General features: G+C 42.5%; 1 protein-coding gene across 2 annotated transcripts; it reads left to right on the forward strand.

Moving 5' to 3' along the window:
- The first annotated feature begins 215 nt into the window (after nucleotides 1-215).
- On the forward strand, nucleotides 216-14,322 carry FAS (Fas cell surface death receptor). Of its 2 annotated transcripts, XM_055793876.1 has the most exons (10): nucleotides 277-353; nucleotides 4,301-4,337; nucleotides 7,731-7,896; nucleotides 8,522-8,656; nucleotides 10,639-10,750; nucleotides 11,247-11,311; nucleotides 11,649-11,726; nucleotides 11,860-11,930; nucleotides 12,399-12,423; nucleotides 13,238-14,322. In XM_055793876.1, the coding sequence occupies exons 3-10, from the start codon at nucleotides 7,788-7,790 to the stop codon at nucleotides 13,651-13,653; spliced, it is 1,011 nt and encodes a 336-aa protein (XP_055649851.1). In that variant the 5' UTR covers nucleotides 277-353; nucleotides 4,301-4,337; nucleotides 7,731-7,787; the 3' UTR covers nucleotides 13,654-14,322. The 2 variants fall into 2 exon arrangements, with proteins under 2 accessions (XP_055649842.1, XP_055649851.1); XM_055793867.1 differs by lacking the exon at nucleotides 4,301-4,337 and having other exon boundaries at nucleotides 216-353.
- Nucleotides 14,323-15,242: the final 920 nt, after the last annotated feature.

The raw sequence follows: 15,242 nt of genomic DNA on the forward strand, positions 1-15,242 counted from the left end.
CACCGGGGCCGGCGAGCCCTGGCCCCCCTTGGCGGAGCGGAGCTCGGCGCAGGGCACAACGGCCCGGCCCGCGGGGGCGTTCGGGGGCGCTGGGGGCCCCCGCCCGGGCTGGGCTGCCCCGCCTGCCCCGCCGCGGTCACCTGCGGGCAGAGGGCAGCGCCGCCGCCGCGGGGCCAGGCCGGGGGCGGGCCCGCGCCATGTTTACCAACATGGGAGGAGCCGGGCGTGGGCTGGGGCAGGGACGGGGGCAGGGGAGCTGCCGCGCCGCGACCAGCCGCTTTCACTTTGCCGGAGCGTGCGGGAGGGCGCTGGGCAGCGGCGGCATGGCGCGGGGGGCCCTGACCCTGCTCCTCGTAAGTGTCCGCCCGGGCGGGCGAGCGGGCCGGGGCGGGCGCAGCGGGGTGGCCGGGCGGGGGCGCGGGGCGCTGCCTGGCTCCCGGGGGGCGCTGCCTGGCTCCCGGGGGGCGCCGGCCGCAGCGAATTTTTTTCCGACATTTCAGCCAATTCATTTAGGCGGTTTTTTTTTTTTTTTTTCCTTTTACAAAAACCACCTTCGAGTTCAGGCACTTTACGGTTCTACAGTCGCTTCCTAGGGTGCCAGGTGAGGGGAGGCGGGCGCTGCGGAGGAGCAGCGGGACAGAAAAGGGACACGGGTGCCGGTGGCTGTCGGGGACACGGGCCGTGTGCCCTCGCTGCGGGGCCCGGGACGGCTGGCGCTGGCCTCGGTCCGCAGCCACCCAGGGCCAGCCAGAGACGCTGGCAGGGCAGGTTCAGCACGGTGAGGTATCTGCCCGCACAAAGACCGCGTTGGTGGGAGCTGACTTGCACCTCAGCAATCCAAGCCGAAGGGATCCGGTAAGGCAATGTAAAAACAAATACCTGTGGCGGAGAAGTTATGAAGCGCTGCTGACAGCGGCCCCAGGAAAACCTGGAGAAGCTGTCCAAGCCCGACAGCACCAAGCGCAGCATTCATCATCAGTAGTCGGGCAGGGCCTTCCCTTCTTGTCCTGATCATCCCCCAAGCACAGTACGAGGCTCTGCAGCTTCATGGCTCAGGTCACGTGTCTGACCGGCACCAGGAAAGTCACCTTCGCCAACACTCATAGTTTGAAGGGCTCCTGCCAACAAGGAAGGTAAGGAGGTATCTCAGTGTCCGGAGCACAGGCATCTGCTCTGGAACGGGTGCGTTAGGCCATGAGCTGCAGTGGCAGCAAGCTCTGGGCAGGAGACCTGGGGCGCGGGTGTATGGCTCTGCCCGCGCCCCGGCAGCCCCGCGGGGCTGGGGCAGGCGGCAGTAAGGCGGGCAGCACAGCAGAGCCATGACCTGCCCGGAAGCGCGGATGCGATATACATCGCTTCGCCAACCCCAGCTCTCACCTGCTTCAGAGAGAACTCACTGGATGGAGTTCACGTTCAAAGTCTCTTCACAGTGTGGTTACGTTGCTAAGGAATGCAGTTTTCTTTCGGGTTTGGCAGGTTAAAATCGGGTGTTAAGATAAAAACTACTCAAATTCTGATCTCATTTACTAAATAACAGATAGTAAACTATTTAAAGTGATTCAGAGCACTATATCCACACTCCTGCACAAAGCACCAGAGCACAGTTAAATACAAAGAAGGATTTTCATCTACTGACAAAAGTGTATATCCGGTACAGAAGCAGTAGACAACGGGCACCAGTGTCAGTGTAGCTCAGAATCTTGGAACTATTCAGAATATAAGTCAAGATTAAAAAAATATTTTAACACACTGTTTCCAGAGAACAAATATAATTTCTATTCCTGTCTTCCACTTGTTCCCAAATTTCAGTCTTTCCCTTGGAAAGACTGTAGCACTCTACATACTTTCTATTTTTTTTTTTTAAATATATTTTTATTAGCATGTTGTTCCAATACTTATAAAGCAGTACACCTGGGCAGCATTTTACATACTAATTTGATTAAACCAGAACTTGGAAGCAGTTTGTTGAATGAGACGTCAATTTTGCAAGGAACTCCATGCTGCACTAAAGTAGAAGCAGTTGCAGGGATAGTTGTGCAAAATAGCAATGACCTATGCAGTTAGAAAACATCTTAAGTTTACCTTGTAAAACAAGCCACAAAACCACACACCACTCAGAGACACGCTCTAAAGGAATAGGTCATCTTAAGAGAGTGAAGTGTTATCTAAATATTCTGTAATTATCTGATATGACTACAAAGCAGGCAGTTTTCTGGAAATTGAGAAAACGCACCTTTTAAAACAGGATCCTGCATTACTGCACTGACCCTTCTTTCTCATTTCCCAGACAACTAATGCACATGTTTAAATATGTATGCATAAACAGCCATAAAGTCATGGGATGACCCAAGACTCAAGTGAAAAGTATAAGGGCCCTAATTCTGGAAACATTCGTCTTGTGCCTGTTTCCACAGTTAACTGCCTTTATCTTTGAGGCAACTCATTGAACAAAGAGAAAGTGCCAACAAGAAAGCTGTATTGTGTTACAAAAGGAAAAGGGGCAAGAGCTGCTTAGTTTCTGCACTGTCCAGCTCTTACTCATCCCTAGTCACAACATCAAAGTGAGGTGGGAGCTGTTAATATTGCTGCAACTCTCCCAAATTGTACAGTGTTCATTAGATGTTCACTAGTACAGTACTCTTAAAAACAAAAAGAAACCCCGTAAAATGACCAACCGTACACACACACCCCAATATAATGCCATAATTTGTATGTGAGTCACCTGAGATGTGAGATAGTAATGTACTGAATTTGGACAGTGACTATTTTAAAACACTGGACAGTAACTGAGGTTTCTTAACTCTCACAGGCACCGAACACATGCATCTCACTTGAAATCTTAAGAAGTTCAGGATGCTTCTAGTTGTGAGGCAACATCAGCTCCCATTGCTGGGCTTCGGAAAATGGAAATGGATTCTTTTGATCCTTCTCATAACAGATTTTAGAACACAAAAGGGGGAAAATGAAAATTATACTGGAGAGATTGGAAGCAGTAATTACTTATCATAGTAAAAGAACTGGGGTAGAGAATCATCTTCACAAGAAGTGTGAAATTAAAAGCCATCCTGACAGAATTAGCACAAGGGAGATACATAGAATACTGTTAAAATGGAGTTAACTCCAGTAATCATTTGTCAAAAATACCAAAAGCAAATAAAAACTCAGAAAATTAGTTAAAAGTTTGCCTCAGCTCCCACTAGGCAAAAAAGCAAGAAAAATCCCACACCCTCCTTTTTTTAACACTTAGAAAACCCCTGATGAGCTCATGCACATGTAACATGTGGAGTAGAAAAAGGCCACCAAGTTCTGAAGGCATCAACCTTCTTCTCATCCATAGGTGTCTATGAATTAGAAATAGAAGTGGTTTGCTAAAAATAAAATGTATTATAAAGATAACGGGAGAAAGCAGAGACTTGTTCTTTCTCAGGGTTAAAAGCTGTAAAGCTTTAAAAAGTCCTGTATGCAAATAACACGTTCACATACTTCCAAAGCTGAGATTACATCCCCATAATGTACATCTGCTAAAACTTTTCAGTTAAAGGAAGTTGACCTGTTATGAACTCTGATACAGGAAGAATCATAGGCCTGAGAATCCCAAAATTACATGAGTTTTCAAAGAAACTAAAGTCCCTGTCACTCTGCCCTGGGGACACAGATGAAACCAAATTTTATAAGTCTCCTTAGCAGATGCCTGTTGGTGAAAGCATTTTGGAGGACTCTGTATATGGAGTGAAGGAGAGGGAGAAGGTAGAAAGCTCTCTTAGGTGCCTAGGCAATGCAGAATGAAAGAAACCAAAATATTTGGGCTCATGTGATAATTTTTGTGGATGCTGCTACTGTTAGATATCCCTGATTGGTTGATTTTATTACCATTGACTGCTTAGTTCATAATCCATTTAGATATCCATTATCCATTTAGATGTGACAACTACTTTTTAGATTAAGATGAGAAAGGTAGAAGACAGCCTCTGTGAGTCATTTTAGGCTGAAAACGTACAGCTGCTGTTTGAACGTACACATCATAAAAAAGTACCTATCACCCCGCCTCTGTAAAGCCCCCGAAGTGCTTTCTTTCCGCTATGACTGCTCACTGCTCAGCGACAACAAAGACAATTAAGGTGTGTGCAGGAAGCTAGTGACTATTGATGTGTCCCCCCCCCACCCCCAAGACACACCAAAATGTGTACGTAGCAAACGGACTGCTTTTAAGAGGGTGCAAATCCAGGAGGAGAAAAAAAGTTTGAAAAAAATTGGGGTGTTGCTTTGAAAAATCTCAACGGTTTTCTCATTCATTTCTCAGGAAGGTGGTGTAAGACATCCCTGCAAGCAGAACCAGTGTAGGTATTTGGTGTTGCTTAAAGTGTCATTCTGAGAAGTGATCCCCACTTCTTGTAAGCATACCAGGAAGTTCATCTCTGTGAGCGACAGCGAAGGGCTTCCATCAGAAAGACCTGTATTTCTGTTCCCTGTCACGGTATCAGCATAGCTCGTTTGTATAAAAGCATAAGCAAGAGGCAGAGCAGTTTGTTTGCGTGAGGGAACTCTGATCATGCACTGTGATTGCAGGCGTTCAGTAAACACAGAAGAAACCCTGTTTAGTTTTACTGGTATTAGTCATTTAGAAAGGTGTTTCCTTCTTCATTATATCCCATTTTCTGCGTGATTCTCTGGACATTTTCTTTCTTTGTGCGTGCTCTGTGCTTTGCCAGTGCCATTCAGTTTCTCTGCTGTGCCCAGGTACTGTCTGTGGGTGCACTAGGGCTGTGGTAATCTTCACACTCCCTCTCCTCTTTACTGCTGCCCAGGGTCTTTTTCCACCAGCCCACCAAAAATGGGTTGACTTCTCCGATCTAAAAAGGGGAGATCTGCATGCCAAAAGCAGGACCCAGGGTGCCCCTGTGAGTGCAGAGCTTTGCCAGGGCAGGTGAGGAGGGGGAGCGGAGCCCTGGCTGCGGGTCAGGCTGCTCTGAGCAGCGCAGGCAGCGGGGCTGGCGCCGCTCCTCTTGCTCACCCTGTTGAGTCAGTTCCTCCATCCGTGGGGGGAGGTGGAGTCACTTCCCCACGCCATGAATGGCATCTGCCTTGGCCCCAGCTGCACCACCTGCCTTCAGGGCTGGAAGCCTTCTGGCACCATTGGCTTTCCTGGGGCAGCCAAAGATCCATCTCTGTCATTTTGTCTCAGGGCATCCCCACCCTGGTGGCCACTCACTTCCAGACTCTTCTGCTGGCCAAGGCCCCATGGCAGGCAGGGCATCACGATACTCTGGCTCTGCGCTGGGGCAACACACGTCCCCCTGGTGCTGTCTTGTGCCTGTCCTCTCCCATGGCCCCGTCCAACGTGTGGCAGAGGAGCAATGGAGGTGCAGGGCTTCACCCTGCTTCAGAGAAAGCCAAACCAGACAGGACACATGTCCCTGACTACATTTTATTAATCGTTTTTTAATCAGACTTTCTATGCCAAAAAGGAAAACAAGTTATGCTGATTTGGCACATGCATTTGACGGCTTCTGTTAAGGCCTTACATTAACTTTAAACTTTTAATATTATTATAATGGGACTTGGTGAAGCCTGGGCAGCAAAGGAAGAGAGCAGCACTGCTGAATGGGGGAAGTGACAGGCTGAGCATCCATACCTGCAGCTTCTCAAGTACTAAACTGGTTTCTTAGCATGTGAAGCTTCTCCTCCAGGTGCAAAGAAAGGTCTTCTTAATTTTAGTCTAGTTACTAATATTATATAGATTTTAAAACAGAGGGCTTCTAAGAAAAGAAAATGCTTTTCACCTTCCTACCTCTGAATAGACTAGAGCATCAAAAGAAGTGGCTACCTGTAGAACTCAGCAGACAGCGGTCATACTGGTTACTTCAATTAATTAGCCACAGATAATGCTTCCTTCACTTGAGAGCCCAGTTTGAAATCCAAACCCATTTTTCAGAAAGTTAAATTAGATAATTAGTTTTATGGATCTAACTAAAAAGTTACAGTCAGCATCCAAGCAGTTTCACAAAAAAATCACAAAGATTGAATTAATCAGCCATTAAATATCACCCTCTGGTGTGGGAGGAAGTGTAAAAATAAAAATAACCAGTCCTCAAATTATTAGTGAATTCCTTAAATACGTATGTCCCTTGTTGAGATACAGTCAAATTTCTGTTAAACCACGAAAGTGTTCAACAATATCCAACCATTCAGAATTAACCTCTTTCATCCAAGACAAAATTAAAATTAAATTATTCTAGTTAAGGTGTTTTGCATGCTGATTTAAAACATGAGTGAATCTGCAATCGCTATGACTTTGAGTCCATGCAGTGCACTACTGTATTTGGCAGCTTCTTTGCATTGTACCTCATTGTCCACTAATGTCCCTTCCAGAAAAGGTTCCGTGCCACCCCTCTCTTCATAACTTGGCCTGTTCTTTCATTTTGCCAAGGACAGTAGCATTGCTCCATTCCTTCTCAGGCATCATTTCCCCCCATTCCTCACCATCTCTCACAATGTATATATGAGTCTTTTGTAAAACACAAAACAATTATTTTTTTTAATTAAAAAGAGGAGCAAGAACAGTGAACAGAGAGCTCAGCTTAGACGTTCTAAGACTTCAAACTCTTCAGGACAAGGATTATCTTAATTTTTTCTGTTACAGCTCCACACAGTAAAACACAAGTAAAATAGGTCATGAAAATGTTCAAATCACTCCAAACTATCAGCAGAAATTAGGTTAAGTAAAGGCAGGCTGCGCTGCATAATAGTATTTCTAGGAGGGAATCTGGCTCTCCAGCCAACAAGCACTACATCGCTCCATTATATAGACATCTCGTACTTAGTGCATGCAAAGTATATACAGAATTCCCTACAAACCATTGCCAAGAGCAATTAAAACTATAGCAGATCTAGCCTTCTCATTTTCCTGCCTTACTCTGAAAATAGAGAAAAAAGAATGGTTTGGCCTCTGGTCCACAGTGCTTTCTTACTATCACAAAAAGAGGCAGGACAGCGATGGCTGGTAAAGTTACTATTGACTAGTAACAGGAAAAAAATAAAAACCCCAAGCTTTATGAATTTTAACTTGACAGAGATTCAAAGAAATGGATCAGGGTGTAAATTAATTTGAAAGGAGAGTGATACTTCTTTCAGGAATATACAGGTATCATCTACTAAGGAGAAAAATAATTGAATTGGGAAACAAAGTGAGAACAAGATCATTTTAGGAATCGGGTATTCTGGCTGATATCAAAACATCCCATTTTTTCTTCAAAGGCATTAACACTGTTCAGTTTGCAAGCAACAGTAGGGCAGCAAGAAATTAAGAAAGGTAGCATTTGAACTTCCTTAGTTCTGTACAGAAAATTATTATTACTGGCTAAGAAAGGGCAGACTTAGGCACAGCCACTTGAGGCAGAGAAAGCTCTTCAAGAAAATAATGGGAGCTCCTTTGCTTTGCACTATGATTGGGCGTATGAGGTCATCTGTTACAGCTGAGGTGCATGGGCCTGTTCTCAAGCATTAATGTTCAAACTATCAGTACCCGTAGCAGTAGGGTTGATGGCATTAAATTTAATTTGTGTCCTCATTATCCATTAACTCTTCCGAAGTAAAGAACAACTCTAATGAGGGGGTGAATATTGGTATGTTTAGCAATGAAGTAACAGTACTGATGTAACTCTGTGCTAGTAGTTAAACACAGCTACAGTCCTTGACAGTTTTTTTGTATAACTTGCTGTCTTCTCTCCTAGGTTGTTAACTTAATTATTGAAACACAGTGTAAAAATGATACTGAAGCTCCAATACACATGGCATACAATAAGTTAATTACAAGGACGATCATTGCTAAGAGAGAAATTAAGTGTAATCTGGATGAATACAATTTAGGTGCTCAGTGTTGCAAGAAATGTAAACGTGGTGAGTATCGCTAGAAGACTGTTGAGAAGTCATTAAGAGTGAAAGCCACAACATGCATAATGGCTTTCTGCTGGGATATCTGAGTGGGATACTGGGATACTGTGGTTTCCTGGATGCAATGCTTTGTCCTAGCTGTATCTTTATTACAGGACAGTATATAGTTCAAAAGTATGTCTTGAGCTCAGGGCACCCTTCACTACAGGTAGTAGTTCTCACATAACATGCTTGTCACGAAAGAGCGAAGAATTACATACACATCTTTGAAAGAGGTTAAAAAAGTGCAAGCACAGGCTTTTGCCTACTAGACTCCATATATTCGAGGGTTTTCCAGTTTTGCATGTACAGTTTTGTTTGGTGTGTTCTCCTTCAATCCTAAATTGGAGGAAGAAGGGGGATAATCAGATTTTGTGTACTACATTCCTGAAGAGCATATAAATATATAGATTATTATATAGATCTATTAGATTATTATAATAGATCTAAATATAGATCTAGAAAGAATATAGATTCTGTCCATATCTGTAAATAAAAAAGTATTAGGGATTAATCTGGCATAGGTCATACAGCTGATGGCTTCTGCCCAAAGTTATTACAAATCTTAATTCTTGGTTTTTTGTCTGTACAGGTTTTGTTAAAAATATCAACTGCCCAACAAATATCAGCAAACACTGTGTTCCGTGTGAAAATGGAAAGGAGTACATTGATCACGTCAATGATTTGGATGAGTGTTTGAGATGCCATTCATGTGACAGCATATTTGGTATGTCTATAGAAACAGCAACCCTAGCAATGACTTTTTTCATACGAGATTTGACTGAAAAGTCTCCACAATCCATGAATAGTGGGTAGCATGCAGATTAAAATGTAGTGTGTGAAGGATTTTGTGAAAGTGTCATAAGTTTATCCTCCAGTTCCCTTTTGTCAAGCACAAAGTAGGAAGAACAAGCTTTGTTGGTCCATTATTTCTCCTTATATCTGCCTTTGCTCAGCCAAAGCACTCCTTGCAAAGCAGACTCTATACAAACTGGTTAGGGTCCAGGAAGGAAAGCTGTCTCTCTTCTTTGCCCTCTACTTAAAAGAAGAGAGATGTTGTAAGAAGCAGGCATGAGAAAATTCCCAATGGTTTCTTTTGTAGTCTTTCATGTAATTAATGGTATTACTTAAAACTGCTGGAGCTAGTAGAGTGATGACTTGTATACATTCAAGTCACTGTATGGGATATAGGGTCAAATTTCAAGACTATGATGCATGCCCTACCAGATCAGACCAGTGGTCCACCTGCCCCAGTATTCTGCATTCAGCAGTGGAGGCAAGAGCTGCTATTTAGAGAAAACACAAAACAAACCTGTCTACTTTCGGTGGTCTGGTCCCTACAAGTCTACAGCATCCACAGTTGTGGGAAAGGACGTTAGGAAGTCCATCCCCACCTAGTCGTTTTAGTATCTGCTTATGAACCCTTTGTACATGAACCTGCTGGGGGTCACCAGGATCCAGAAATTCACTACCTGTTGCATGAATACCCATAATAGATGGCTTTTTTTTTAAATCCATTAAACTGATCTCCTACCAGTTCTACCAGCTGTCCTGTAATTCTAGTATACTTGGATTTAGGGAATGATAGTTCTGCATTCATCATATCCAAAATTGAGTTTGGTGAGTGGAGAGACAGCTCTTAACTCCAATATGGTTGTTCTCAGAAGAATGGATATTCTTTTGGAATATCAATCTTTAGTGCTTTCCCCTTTGTGTAATGCCTCCATATTCATAGAAATTTTTCTCTCATTAGCTATTTTAATAAGCATTTTTGGATGGGTAATGAAGCTGAGGAGAGCAAAACAATTCAATATTTTGTACAGTGCCACAATTAAACTGCAGGGGAAAAGAAAAAGGGTAATGGGATGAGTAGTCACATTATCCCATGGACAATAATGTAAAGAGAAGTCAGTAGAAAACATTAGGCAGGAGGAAAATTACCACTGAAGTTCCATTAGAACCATTCTTGGGATTGTTCAAATTCAGTATTTCTGTGAATGGCTTCAGCACTGGTTCCACAGTAGAGCTTCATCAAATTTTTAAAGATAACATGGTTTCCCATTGCAGCAGGGCACTGAATGCGATAACTCAAAAATTCACTTCTATTCCTATATGCTTATGAAAATAGCTTTTCTAGTAGGTAGACATTTATAGTAATTTTAACGCAGAAATAATAGATGGAGATAGTTTAATCATATACACTGAGGGTAGGAGAAAATTAATTCACTTATTTTGATATTTAAGCAGGGAATATGTTAGCTAAAAAGGGACAGTAGAATTCCTCACCATTGTAGGTCCTCAAGACATAAAACTTGTTGTCTGTCAGGAAGAATAGAGAACCTGTCTCTGAAATCAAGCAGGGAGATGGGTGATGTAATCTTCTGAGTTTCCTTCTGGCTTTATGCTTCTGAATGGGAAAAAGCAGCTGACAACGTTTGGCAGTGCCAGAAGAGTTCTCTTCCGGAGTGCTTTTGTGCGGTCAGTGTTTCAAACTCTCGGCCAGCAGAGGTCCCTTTGCCATCTCTGTATTTGCAGTGCCCTGGCAGCAGGACTGCCTTATAAAAGCTACTTGTTCTTACAATTAAGCCTCACCAGTGCCAGCAGTGGTAAAGCTAAAAGCACGTTAAGTCCGAGGACAAGCTTGTGAGGAGAGGCCTGCTTTTAAGGCCTGCTTTTTCAAACTAACAAACTTCAGGAAATCTATTTCAGGTCTGGCGGTTGCAAAGAACTGTACCCCAGCACAGAACACAGAATGCACCTGTGCAAAGAACCATTTTTGCAATTCTTCTGTACCATGCAGGCATTGCGATCCATGTAGCGTGTAAGTTTATGCCTTCATCATTAAATATCAAGTTTAATATTGTATGTTATCACACTTTTTTCCCAGCTAGTTTCAAGACAGGGGCTAAGGTAATGTATAACCTGAGGGAAAACATACTAGTTTTCCTTTGCACTTAGCTTGTTGAGTTGACTTAGCTCAGTCAACTGAACTTAAATCCACGCAGGCTTTCCAAAGGCACGCAGAAGCACTTGTATACATCCAAGTCTGTGCATACTTCATTGCATTTATTGAAAAGTATCTGAGCTTTCCTGTTGTCAGCGAGATCTGCTGTTAATATCTAGAAAATCATTTCCACACCTTTTTCCACTCCCATAACTTTCCAAACCATTTTCATACCTATTAAATTCCAAACTCCAAGATTCTGATATATGAAATATTTAGCTGATAACACAAGCTAGAAGATTTTGATTTGCTTTCTTGACAGTTTATAAAGAGAAACAAATCCCATAATATTTTTTATTCATGTTTTCTGCAGATGTGAAAGTGGCGTAGTTGAAAAACAATGTACTTCCACTTCAGACACTGTGTGCGGAATAAAAGGTACCATTTTAAAACCTAACACGGTCTAGCATGTGCTTTCTTTTGAGAGGCCATTGCAATTGTACTCTTCCACACAGTGATCCCTGACAGCCAAGGGCATCATATCTGCTGGGCCCTGTACTGACCTGTGGAGCATGATTGCTCTTTTCCATTGATTGCTGTGCAGACCTAGGAGCTATTACTCCTTTTTAGGGGCAGCTCATGATAAGCAACGCTTTAAAAAGGAGATAGCTTCTGCCATTATGAGACAAGAGAAAGGCTTTTCTAACCTGACACAATGTTGCTATATTGCATTTCTTGACTTAACTTTTGTGTAATGTTTTCAATGTTCCAACAGAAACAGGAATGCCATGGTGGGCCACTGCTTTCATAATTGTGTTACTGCTACTACCAGTAGCTGGAGCAATATTCTGGTGTAAGTGATTCCCTATTCCTGTCATACTTTGAGTAAGACATTCAACTGCTTATTCAGATCTGGACTCCAAGAATATAAAGTTAGAGGAGACATATACTCTGTCCTAGAATTTTAAAATGCTTTTTTGTTTTAGACAAGAGAAGACAGGAGGGTCGTACTAGCAAGAACCCAGGTGAAGCAGTCCCCAAACCAGAGGCTTCTTATGTAAGTATTGTCGCTTAGATCACAAAAAAAACTCAGCTTCATGCAAGGAACTTTGTTCCATTGAAATTACACTGGGACTCCCCAAGCACATGCATGCCTCTCTTCTATGACATTAATGAAGTAAATTTCACCATGAGGACACTTTTGGGAGAAGTAGGAGAAACCCTGTATTATCTATTCGGGATTTACACTTCATAAACCAGGGTACCCTGAGAAAAACTCAGGGTACCTGTCTCCATGCATACTTTTAGGCAATGGCAATTGTGAAGTGATTCCCCAAGCTTATCCAAGTCAGATTGGACAGACAGACCTCTTTTGATTCCCTCGCTCGTAAAACAGGGGAATCATGGAGAAAACTAAAGGAAACTTACAGAAGTCAAGTGTCTTGAAATGTGTTTATCCTCTTCTACAAGCCTGGTGCTTTACAAAACTTGTTTCTACTCATTTCTCTCTTGCTTCTCTTTTCAGGAGAATGTACCTCTCATATACACAGGTAAGAGACAAGTAATTTCTCAAAATTCAGTAGAAGCAAAAAAATGCAGACATGTAAATCCTACACTAAAAAAAAAAGGGTATTTTTATGTAGACTTTGCCACTGCCTAGGGCCGTCATTCTAGCACAACAGTGAACACTTATTAAAGAAATGCCAGCTCATATTGTGTTTATTAAGGCATTTAGTGGTATCATGAAAGTTTTGCCTCAGGAAGAATTTCTGTTTTATAGGAAGCAATTACTAATTGACAACAGATGAATTTCTGTTCTGCCAGTGGTACAGACACTAGGAGGCAGCAAGCTGGATTTTTAGATTCACGGATAATGATGATACTGGGGTAGTCCCACACCCAGCAGTGCCATTGCAGAAACACAAACCTACTGTATGTTCAAAGGCAAATCCACAATAGTAACACACAATAGGAAATGAACATAAGCTCCAAGGCTAGATCACAAGAAAGACCTGTCCTCTTCCAGGACTTTTCCCAACACTGTTTTGAGCAAAACAGGTACATGAGGGATGACCAGACTTTAGAGAAGGACAAAACATATTACAGAGGGAACTGAGATTATCTTTCAAGTGGTAGAAAGCAATACAGATGCAACCCTAAATATTTGAATTACCTAGCATTTGGTAGGAACATGTAAAAGCAGACCTGCTATATGTTGTAAAAAATTACATATAAATCATACTGAGTCATGAAAACCTGAAACTTAATCTGTTTTGGACAGGAAAAGTATCAGCTCTGAGTGTAGGTGGTAAAAACCAATAAGATGTAAGCACCAAGATCATTAATTTCCTTTTACATTTCTAGATATTGACCTGAGCAGCCATATTGCTGGTATCGTAGAGGAGATGACACTCCAAGAAGTCAAGACATTTGTTCGCAATCACAAAGTACCAGAACCTGTCATAGATCAAACTGTTCGGGATTATTTTAGTGACACATCTGAACAGAAGATTAAGCTGTTTCAAGTCTGGTATCAAAGACATGGGATAAAAGGAGCCTACAGAACCCTAATGAACAGCCTGAGAGAGTTTAAAATGTGCACGGCAGCTGATAAAATTGAGGAAAAACTGAACGCAGCTATTTCCAGCTGTCAGGAAGGGGGACAGTCTTATAATGATGACACTGAGCAAAGCAAAACCTGCACTCAAGAAGGTCGAAACTCTTACAATGGTAGTGCTGAGCTAAGTAAAACATGTTCTGGTAGTTTGGAAGAGACATAGCACAGAGTCATTTAAAATTATTTCTGACTTAATTAGTATTTTTCTAATAATACAACAAAGCTTTAAAATGCCATTTTCATTGGCAGTTCTGATGGATTCAAGAAGTTATAATACAAACAAGAAACAATTATGACTTTTTTAACAGTATCTCTCCTTTAAAAAAAGCTTTAACTTTTTTTTTGGTTGTTAAGAAGTGGGAAGAGAAGTTTGATGGCTTATTTACGAAAAGGTATAATATAAGAGTCCAGCTATAGGATTCACTACAAGAAGAAAGAAGTAGTAGTCGCTACTTGAAGAAATGGGTTAGTCCAAATGTATGGTCCTGCATTACATAATTGATGTAATGTTTTGCTTACATTAAAATTGTGGGATGTTGCATTTTTCAGAGTGAAAACTCTGGTGTTAAGAGTCTATAAAGTATACCAGGAAGAATACTTGAACAAAAAAGATTTTACATAATATACACCTGATTAATTTTGAGTATAGGTGTTGCTCTGTAATTAAATTCTTCTCTGTTGTAAATAGGAATTGTCCCTTTTATAAAAGCACCTCTGTGTGTATACAGTTTTGTATATGTATGTGTGTATTTATGTATGTATTCTATATGTGCAAGTTTTCTATGCAGAAGTTCCCAGGGCTAAGTAAAAAATATTATTTCCCTTGTTCTCTGCAATGATTGCAAGTCTTTTCAAATGTCACAATCCTTCAAAGAAGCAGAAACTGAAGCAACACAGCAGAACCATGATTTTTGGAAGGCAACCTGCAGAAGCCATGAAGTCTCCACATGCATGCATGCAACTAGCTTTTCTAATGCAGGAACTGGTACAACAAAACCACCAGGTCTTTCCTTCTTCTCATGCAACATACAGATGCCATTTTTAGGTTTTCTTTTACTCAGGTTAGTAAATCACACAAAGGGAGATCACTCTCCTGAAAAAAATCACCTTACCTTTCTTCCTTCACAGAGGTCTCAGTTCCTAAATCCAAAGGAGCTGCAGTGCTGGCTGCTTTGCATCAAGGCCTTTCCCACTTGCATACCCATTTATGGGAAGTCCCACAAAATCTTTTTACAAAAGAGGAGACCTCAATGTAAAGGCTTGATTTTTCCAGGTCACCCAGTAAGCAGAATGGCTTTCTTACTTGGATCTGCCATCAGTTCCCTAGAGAGAATTACCAGCCAGTATGGAGACTTGGCCAAAACATGAAAAGACTTGCCTGAACTTGCTCCTACCTGCCAGCCAAGGTGTGCCGGTGTAGCTGGTAGGGTCCAATTGCTGCCACCTGGCCCCAGGGGTGTGGAAAGGGCAGGAGAGGTCTGGCAGCAGGGTGCCAGGTGCTGGCAATCAACCCCCAGGCAATGCTGGGCACCCACAGCTGTGTGGGATTGCTCCAAAAGGTCACTTGCTAGAGGAGGTGCCTGGGAGAGCAGTGCATGGCCCTTGAAAACGGCTAGAAATCATGGATGGCGTCAAGCAGGAGCCTGACAGGAAAGGCAAGTCCTGCTTAGCTTCAAAAACTTTAAGACTTGACCTGGTAAAGGTCTGAAGGATGCAGAATGTGCTTTGTTGCCAAGCCCAGAGCCAGTTTAG

Source organism: Falco peregrinus, chromosome 1, assembly GCF_023634155.1.
Source record: "Falco peregrinus isolate bFalPer1 chromosome 1, bFalPer1.pri, whole genome shotgun sequence".
NCBI lineage: Eukaryota > Metazoa > Chordata > Aves > Falconiformes > Falconidae > Falco > Falco peregrinus.